Genomic DNA, 9,812 nt, shown 5'->3' on the forward strand with positions numbered 1-9,812 from the left:
TGTTGTTATTGTTTATTATTAATTCAGCAGCAGCATAGAGGCCCTAATTGAATTTGGAGCTCTGTTGCACCAAGCACTGTGGAAATAGACAGTGGGACACAGTCCCTGAAGAACACACAATCCGCTTGAGAACGTGTCCCTGCAAGAAATAATTCGTTTGATGTCTTTTGATGTTTTGAGATACACATATAAGCAAAACAGATGCCAATGCTAGCAGTAAAACCTATTTTAGCTTATTAATTTTTAAATAACGTGTTTTCATTTCTTTGTTGTTACTATGTTTTTTCACACTAATATCTTTTTTTAAGTGCAGTGAAGATTTGTCAAGCGTCTTTTGAGTCATTACAGTTAACCTATAACTATGGAGCTTTTTAATAAAAACAGCTACACATTATGTCAGGATTTTCTGCTGAGGCATGCATTCGCTCACAGCTTTGAGCAAGAACATTGGTTTTTTGTAGAAAAAAAAATCGAGAAGGTTGACTGCAGTGGTACACACTTTCTAGCGCTATGTACATCTGAAAGATGACACTGGGCTATTGTATTGGACAACATAATAAATGACACAGCTAAAGAATCAAGAAGGTGCGTGTGTTTTATTATGTGCCCCCTGTTAATTTTTTTTTTAACTAAAGTATAACATTGCCTGTTATTACTTGTAAGTGTATGCATTTACACTTTCAAGAAACTCTGCAAGGTATTTAATTTTTTTTTTTATGGTTCCATCTCAGAAACTTGATTCCAGGAAAGACTTAATTGTTTCAATGCACTTTCTCTTACCTAAGGACTTCAGTATTGGCTGGCCAGTATATTCAGCGTGCGGCACTGTGGAAGACAACCAAATGCATCCTGAACTAATTCACAAAACTCAGCCAATTCAGATTTCCGAGCTGGCTAGCCAAACTTGACGATGGTGTGACAATCGTGGGCAGCTTTCTGTAAGCAGATCCGAGTCCGCCTCTGCCTTGGTCCTTCCACTCTCGAAGTTGGCGGACAACTTAAAAAACAGGAACATAGCGAGGTACCCGATGCCTGCCTTGTCTCTTCCTTCAGCTACGAGCATGTTTTGGCATTGGTTACAGCGTTGTTTTTTTTGTTGTTGTTGTGTTTGGCTTTTTACAAAAAGCTTTTTATTGTATTACAAAGGGAAGATGCTAAGTGTGCTTGAGGTGACTGCAAACAGCGTTGTTCCCACTGGCTCAGGCTTTTGTACCGCCTGCGGCTGCCACCCTCAGCGCCAGGAGAGGAGCAGAGGGCCATGGCAGCGCTGTCCCCATCCCAAACCCTTTGGGGTCGGGTGGCCGAGCACAGATGCCACCTCAGGGGGCGACAGAGCGGGGTCCCCTGTGCCCCCCCACCCATGCTGACATGCCCAAAATGGCCGCCAGCCCCGCCCCCGCCGCCATTTTGATCCCGCACTCGCGAGACGCCTGGCTCCCTGTCGGGGGGCGGGCCGCCTACAAGTAGGGTGCGCGCGGGGCGGCCCGGCCCTTCCGGCGCGGCGCGGGGACAAGATGGTGGGTGCCGATCCCGGCCCGGCTCGGCCCGGCCGCGTCATCCGCCGCGCATCGCCGCCATCCCGGCCCCGGCCGCCGCCTGGCCTCCATCCCGCTGTGCCTCTGCTCCTCGGGGAGGCGGCGCGGGGCTCATTTTGGGGCCGCGACGCGGCGGGGGGCGGCCGGGCACGGTGTGGGGCCTCTGGGGCGGGCGGGGGGAAGCGGCCTTATGGATGGCTGTAAACCTGCTCTGCTTAACGCGGCTTCTGGAGCGAGTCCTTCGTAAAGGACCTATTCGATTGCTGCTCGTTGCTCTGCCTTTTAACGGTGGTATTTTGCTTAAACTCGGGTGTGAGATGGGGTCGGTAATTCTTTATTCTTTATGGGGCTTCGCGTTACCCAGCATTACTTAACTCTCAGGTTGCAGGGGAGACTACAGCTGCTGATGGGTGTATTTCTACCCAAAACAGCTGGCTCAAAGATGGGAGTTAAAATGTTTTATTTCATTGCTTCAACTTAGAATTGTTTCTACTATCCTTATTTGTATAGTTTTATTGAAATATTGTAAGGTTATTTGTGATTCTCTATCCCTGGACTTGTAGGGTGCGCTGAAATTCTGGTGGTGCGCTGTGGCCACGTTACAGCACGCGTGCTTCTGTAACGAGTGGCACTCAGTGGTTTCTTAAAACGAGCTTGAAATGGGACATCGAGGAAACCTAGGAAAAATGTAGTTAAGGAATAAAAACTAGTCTAATATTATAATGGATTTCAGAAGCCAAGCAGTTGATACCAAGAATTTCAAGAACGTAACAAGTCTTTTGCTATATATAGTTAATGATAAGAACTGGCAGCTGGCCCTCAGATGGGGTTAAGTGAATCTCTGAAGCAAGCATTAAATATTTATTTTCTTTTTCTAGTCTCACCGCAAGTTCTCAGCTCCCAGGCATGGGTCTCTGGGCTTCCTGCCCCGCAAGCGGAGTAGCAGACACAGGGGCAAGGTGAAGAGTTTCCCCAAAGATGACCCTAGCAAGCCTGTCCATCTCACTGCCTTCCTGGGGTACAAAGCTGGGATGACCCACATTGTCCGCGAAGTTGACAGACCTGGATCCAGTATGTATTAATGTTTCTTCCATGGAGGAAGATGTTTTCTTACGAATGATGAAAGATGACCTGTTAGGTCATAGGTAGCTGTGGATTTTAGTTCTAGTTAGACTTCACCCAATTCAAAGCCTTTCTTGACTGGGTGGGTGGGTTATAAAGCACCCCAAAATCATCCTATTGTAGTGTGAATGATGTCCCAGCAGCAAGACTTTGTCTAGGAGTGGTTGTCTTATTAATGGTCCTCTCTTGACACGCGTAGTGACTTACATAGGAGCCTGATATCTTACTTTACCTGTACTCAAACAGGCTGCGTATGATGACCTCTTCTCTATGGGTAGACATGAGTAAATCACCTTTGGTGTTTCCTTGCCGATTGTCAAATCCTGATTTAGTTCTGTTACTGGCTGCCATCCATTTTGCTTATCTGGCTTCGTCTCTGCTTCCAGCTGAGCCTGCCTCTAGTTTCTTCAAGCTTCTAAATTACCACTTTCAGCAGGTCTTTTTGCCATACATCATCTTTGCCTTTGTGAAAAGAATTTGAGTCATGTAACTGAAGGCTTTGAGAGTGAGGAGGAACAGAAGGTGCTTAACAGCTGATGCTGGTTTTGACTTGTTGTATTTGTCCTCTTCCAGAGGTGAACAAGAAGGAGGTGGTTGAGGCAGTCACTATAGTAGAGACTCCTCCCATGGTCATCGTAGGCGTCGTGGGCTATGTGCAGACCCCTCGTGGTCTCCGCAGCTTCAAGACCATCTTTGCTGAGCACATCAGCGATGAGTGTAAGCGGCGCTTCTACAAGAACTGGTAAGAGAGCAGGATTTTTGCCTCATGACTTAACATTCATTTTTATATGGGTTGCAAGTTACTTTAGTACAGCTTCTTGAGGCAGCTTTTCTGCAGTTAACGTTTGGCCTCGGTGACCTGGCCTGATAGCATGCCATGCTAGAGCAGTGTTTATGAGAAGATGACAGCTTAGTGTCATTCTTGGCACGGGGGTGACAGCGTTGGCTTTTGCCTGAAATCTCCCCAGCAGGCTACACGTGATGATACTTCGACGGGCGGACATAAGGAAATCGCCTCTGGCGCTTGTTGTTGAGTGTCGAGTCCTGACTGTGGCCTTGTTTTCTCAGGAAAGGGGAAGACAAGTGTTAGTTCTGATTACCGTTCCAGGCACTGTTGTTGTGATTCAAATATGCACATTTGCCTGAGTACGGCTCCAGCATGTCTCGAGCCTGCAGCCTGTTTATGAACTTCGCAGGCCGAGAAGACGTCAGAGCAGTGCAATAATTCTCACGGGTGTTACAGTAACGACCTGTCAGGCATAGCTTGGGCTTACAAGGGTGTTCTGCAGCAGATAGCAGTCATCTGACACAGTGGCTTTAAAGATCTGTTACTCTGTTAATTGTTCAACATCTCTCTACAGTCTTTTGTCTTCTGTACTGTGAATATTAATGTGCTTTGGGATTCATGGCAGCTCCGCTCAGCGTTGGCAATCTTGCCTCTGCCTGATGAGCTCCAGGCTCCGCTTGCCAGTGGAAAAGGTTCCTTAGAAGCTGGCAATGAGCCCAAACCGGCTAAGGTGGCAGCTCCTTCCGCTCGTCCCCCCTCCGTGGGGGATCGATGAAGGGCTTAGCCAAACCTTGTCTCTGCTCTGCTCCTGAAGGCACAAGTCCAAGAAGAAGGCCTTCACCAAATACTGCAAGAAATGGCAAGATGAGGAGGGCAAAAAGCAGTTGGAGAAAGATTTCAATAGCATGAAGAAATACTGCCAGGTTATTAGAGTCATGGCTCACACTCAGGTAAGTGTCTGCAGGACTCAGGTACACAGTGGAAACCAATGAAGGTTGCAAGCTGTAAGGCTTGCTTCACTTACTAGTGAGACTTCTGCTCACCTGGCAGGTGCTTATCACCTGTCTGGTGATAACTCGAGCACATGAAAAGTACCAGTAGTCCTCATTCGGTACGCAGTGTGTGCTCACAGTGTGGGTGAGTAGCCTTGAGGGCAGCTGTGGCCACTGGAGGGAGGTAGTGACAGTGTGTCCCTAGCTGTCAGTGCTCTGCCAGACCTTTTTGGGGGTGTAATTACATCTTTGAGCCGGCTATAAGTGCTGTAAGGTGTCTAGTTAGGACTTGACTATTCAATAAAACTAGCTTCCAGTGCCTAGACAGCAGAGACAGCATTGCAGCTGCTGTCGATAGTCTTACCAATCCCTCTGCACTGAATATAGTGGGAGTAGCTAAACGTGACTCTACTCAGTGTCCTGCAGTGTGGTGGCCTTTGGCTCCTGTCACTGCTGGATGGAGCCTGGCTGGTAGCTGTGGGACTAGACGCACTTGTTAATCCTCTGATCTGCGGGTTGGCATCTAGCTTCCAGATGCTGTGACTTGTCATTTAAGCCACAGTACAGCCTTTCCCCCTAGTGTAGAATCATTTGCCTCAGTTCTTCTAAGTTTACATCTTAGAAAAAGAGTATGTTCAGTTCCAAAAAAAAAAGATCATGCCAGGATTAGAATGGTACTGGATAGTTGATACGAGGTCTGTCTTGAAGAGGAACTAAATTTCAGCCTTTGCGTCCTAGATGCGCTTGCTTCCCCTGAGACAGAAGAAGTCTCACCTGATGGAGATCCAGGTGAATGGTGGCACTGTTGCTGAGAAAGTGGACTGGGCCCGGGAGAAGCTGGAGCAGCAGGTGCCTGTGTCAACTGTCTTTGGGCAGGATGAGATGATAGATGTCATTGGAGTCACCAAGGGCAAGGGATATAAAGGTAACCACATGGAGGGAGGTTCTTTGTCGTCAGGGTTCAACCTTTAATGAAATCCTGGCCTTTAGTTGCCACAAATGCATGGGCCAAGAGCTGAGGAGGTACTGCTGTCACAGTTCGGTGATGAGACCATGGAATAAGCGCTGGGCACAGTGCCTGACATCCGTGAGGAGTCATTCCATGCTGCCTTCCTTCTGAGAACACAATCCAGGACAGCCGGGGATGGATGTGGGGAGCTGTGGGACAGGGTGTGTCAAGAAAAGCGGGTAGTTCTTGGGTGCTAGGTCTGAGTTTCCCTTTTGCCCAGGGACAGCAGCTCAAAAGGTGTCGCAAACTCTAGCTGAACATTTTAACAGCATCGCAGTTTGAGAAGAGTTAGCAACGCTGTTTTGGTTTCTTGTTCCAGGTGTCACCAGCCGCTGGCACACCAAGAAGCTGCCCCGCAAGACTCACAGGGGGCTGCGCAAGGTGGCCTGTATCGGCGCGTGGCATCCTGCTCGCGTGGCCTTCTCCGTGGCCCGTGCTGGTCAGAAGGGCTATCACCATCGAACTGAAATCAATAAGAAGGTGGGTGCCTCTGAACTGCTGGGGGGAAACTGGAGCTGGCCAGGCTCACTCACTGCAGGAGAGGGAATAGGGTGGAGAGTTTTGCTTTGGTAGCTTAGCTCTGTTTGCTTGAATGTAATTTGGGGGGCTGTAAGCATAGCCATATACAGTGGATAACCATAAAATCCTTGTATGGCCACGTTATCAAGTACAACGGATGCTCTTCTCCATCCCAAGCTAGAATTGTTTGCATTCTGACTGATGCCTGACCCTTGTTCCTACTGTTCTTGTCATCTTAGATCTACAAGATCGGTCAGGGTTACCAAATCAAGGATGGAAAGCTGATCAAAAACAATGCCTCAACTGATTATGATCTGTCTGACAAGAGCATCAACCCTCTGGTGAGTCCTTGCAGCTGTGTGGAGAGAGTGGCAGTCTTGGGAGGCGAATGGGCGTGGTAGGAGATGTGAAATGATTCGATGAAGAGCTCTTGAGGAAAAAGCTGCTGTGGGAGGTGGTGGTGCTGCTGGTGCTGAGTCATTCTCAGCATTGACTCGTGCAACTTGTGCTTACTGCATCTAGTATTTGGCAGCAGTATAGAGGGATGTTACAAACCTAGGAATGGTGCTCATGTAAATAAGGAATCTTTTAGCCAGGGAAGCAGTTCTTGGTGTTTCGTCAGCCTCTTGATGTTGCTGTTCTCAGCAGAAGTCATACAGCAGCAAGAAACTTGATCAGTAAAAGGTAACAGAGGAAATGGGGACTTCAGTGAATGTAGGAATGGCCAAGACCCAGAAGTAGCACAGGACATCAGGCAGTAAGCAAGCATGGGATCAGTGATCTTGCCCCTTAGCGAGCACTAACTGTTCTCTCCCTGCTCAGGGAGGCTTCGTCCACTACGGTGAGGTGACCAACGACTTCATCATGTTGAAGGGCTGTGTCGTTGGGACCAAGAAGAGGGTCCTAACCCTGCGCAAGGTGAGTAGTACAGACACCTGTCAGATGGGCAGGAACAACTTGGAGCAGCTGCGCTGCCCCTGAGACAGATGTCTGGGCTGTGGGGATTCATGTAACCAGCCAGAAAGAGAGGCCTAAAAGACTTGCTGAACACGTGCACGCAAACCCGCCTGGTACTAATGAGTTCTGGCGTAGCACTAAGTCCTTTCCCCAGTTATTTCGCTCCACGTCTGTTTCTAACGAAGGATGCTCTCCAGGGCTGAGGTTCCTTGTGGATCACAAGGATACTAGCAGGCAGATCTGGGCTTGCTTTTGATGCCGGTGTGGATTGACCCATCCTCAGTCTCGCCAGAAGTGTGGGACAGCTTATCAGCAAATGTGCCTTGTGCCTAGCAGCTGAAGCGTGAGGTCGGAGTGACTTAAGAGGTGTTACCCATGGAGGTGATAAGGAGAAAGGGTGCTGCTGCTGTACTCACCTGCCATCTCTCTTGTAGTCCCTGCTTGTGCAGACCAAGCGTCGGGCCCTGGAGAAGATTGACCTGAAGTTCATTGACACAACCTCCAAATTCGGTCATGGCCGCTTCCAGACAGCCGAGGAAAAGAAGTCTTTCATGGTAAGGACGCTTCCAGAATCTGACACGTTTGTGTTGCACGTATCTTGGTACTGTCTTTTTGGCTAATAAGTTTATAGCTCGGCCTTTGGGCTGCCCCAGGGCCGAGCTGTGCTGTTCAGTGACACCTGTGGACAGGGGTTTGGCACTGCATTTGATCTGAGAGCAACTCCAGGCGATGGTGGGCTGTGGGTGGTGGTCTCAGTTTGTCACTTGGGAGGGCAGATCTGCAGTCCCTGTGTCATGCTGTGCTCGGTGGGTGCAGAGGAGCTTCCCCACTAGGTGGCACCAACAATTCTCCACTGAAATTGAAGTCTAATGTGGTGCAGCTTGGCTGTGCCAGGTTCAGCTTTCCACTGAAGCTGCGGGGTTGGGACTTGGGATTTGGAACAGATGGTGTCATTGAAGACTTATTTGTAGCAAGAGGAGAAAAATTAAGTAAAAATTACAGCATTGTAATTTGGATGTGATGTGGTCATCAGTGTGCAATAGACTGCTGTTAACATAATTTATTTTCTCCTCCAGGGACCACTCAAGAAAGATCGCATTGCGAAAGAGGAGACAGCTTAATGTGTGGAACTGTCTTGTGTTCTGCGGCCTGCGTGCTCTCAGACCAAAAAATAAAGATTTTAAAGAATTTAACTTTGTCACTCGGTTTATATATAGCCATGTCAAGTCTGGTACTCTGCCTGCAGGCCTTATGCATGGCATCAGCCAAACCAAAGAATCAAATCTCATTCGTGAACATGCCAATATTAACAGGGTTCCTGCGATGACTACTTTCTCTTTACACTTTTCAGAGAGCAAAGATGTTGGGGCGGAGCTAGGCTTTTATACGTGGCTGTGTGAAATAGCATTTGGGGTTAGTTACTGAGGCATTTCATGTGCCAGTTCCCTGCCTGACAGATCAGGGCTTCTTTGAGTTGAACTGATTCTGAAATTAATGAAACTACTTCAGGTGAAACATCACAATTTTATGTAGCTGCTTGGGGTAGGTGGCTGATGCTGTTACAATGGGAATCTTCCAAGTGGCAGGAGATGTGACCTCTATAAGCAGAAGGCAGCAGGTACCATGATCGAATTCATTCCCTCTGAGTTGGGGGGGTGTTAGGAAGATTCAGGGGAATCTGGCTTGTCTCTGCAGGTGTGGGGTTATTGCCTGGTGATAGGAAACGGGCTTGCTGGAGAGCAGGGTGACATTTTCATCCTGATACCGACAGTTTAAATGCAATTTGAGGAGGGAGAGCTGCGTGGGCTGCTGGTGTTGCATTACTGCCTGGCTGAAAATACTCCCCCTGTGCTGGGGAGACAGTCTGGCTGCTGGTCCCCGCCAAGTCTCCCGGTGCAGGACAGGAGAGGCAGGGTCGGCGCTGTACAGCGTGAGTCCCGACTGGAGTACTGCGTTTATGGGAGCCGTGGTGTTATACCAAGAAAGGCAGCGCAGTCCCAAGCGCTCGGGTGCCTCCAGCCACAATAGTGAGATCACCCGTGCTTCGGGCCATAGCCTGACTGAAGGCTCATGTAAATTTAGATAACTGCGCTGGTGTAGCCTTTGCTGCCCATAATTGGAGAGGAGGCAGTGATTAAGGCAATAACCCTCCCGATTTACGTGCCAAATGAGTTGACACGCGGGGCTGCTCTGAGACAAACCCAGCGTGACGCTATTTGCTCTGATTGAAATGAGCGAGTAGATGCAGAAAATGGTTTTTGGGGTGATGTGTACGAACCTTTTAAGAGTTAAAAGGTGGCCAGGAGGAGGGAAAACATTTACCTTGTCGCCCTAGAAACCAGACTCCATGACTGCATGATCTGGCTGGCTCCCTGTCAGCCTCATTTAACACATGAACCTGTTGGCTGATTGCAGCCAACTGTAACAAGAGAGGTCTCAACCACCATTTATTTTTATTTTTTTTTCACAAATCTCCCTCAAATTGGCAGGTGGGTAGAGCAGAGCCCTAAATTAACATTCCCCAACGCAGGAAAAGTGGAATTTCCAACCTCTAGCCATCTCGAGGCACTGGCTTTGGGAGCAGCTCCGAAGATGGAGGTTTTCCTGCCGTTGTCTTTTGGCTTGGCTGTGAGTTGGCCATTTTAAAGCAGGGCTGTGCTTGCTGGCCAGCCGGCGCGTGGCTCGACGCCAGCCCTATCTGCTACTGCCGCTTTGATCCAACCAGTTGGATGTCAGAGGGAACTGGGATTATCGGGCCGAGCGGTGAGGTGTCGGGGATGAAAACCCATGACAAATGACGCGCCGCTAATTCCGCCCTGCCAAAAAATCTTTCAAACCTCCTCGTTTTACCGAACGGCACCTTGTGGTGCAATCTCCAGCGGTGGCTGGAG

The 9,812-nt window shown here is 48.9% G+C and overlaps 1 protein-coding gene across 1 annotated transcript; it reads left to right on the forward strand.

Moving 5' to 3' along the window:
• Positions 1-1,377: 1,377 nt before the first annotated feature.
• RPL3 (ribosomal protein L3) lies at positions 1,378-8,114 on the forward strand. Its single transcript, XM_080575246.1, has 10 exons — positions 1,378-1,517; positions 2,414-2,606; positions 3,231-3,399; positions 4,259-4,394; positions 5,175-5,361; positions 5,765-5,925; positions 6,204-6,305; positions 6,787-6,882; positions 7,356-7,475; positions 7,998-8,114. Exons 1-10 carry the CDS (start codon positions 1,515-1,517, stop codon positions 8,040-8,042), a joined length of 1,212 nt encoding a protein of 403 aa, XP_080431372.1. The 5' UTR covers positions 1,378-1,514; the 3' UTR covers positions 8,043-8,114.
• Positions 8,115-9,812: the final 1,698 nt, after the last annotated feature.

Source organism: Anser brachyrhynchus (genome assembly GCF_964034855.1).
Source record: "Anser brachyrhynchus genome assembly, chromosome: 1".
Lineage (NCBI taxonomy): Eukaryota > Metazoa > Chordata > Aves > Anseriformes > Anatidae > Anser > Anser brachyrhynchus.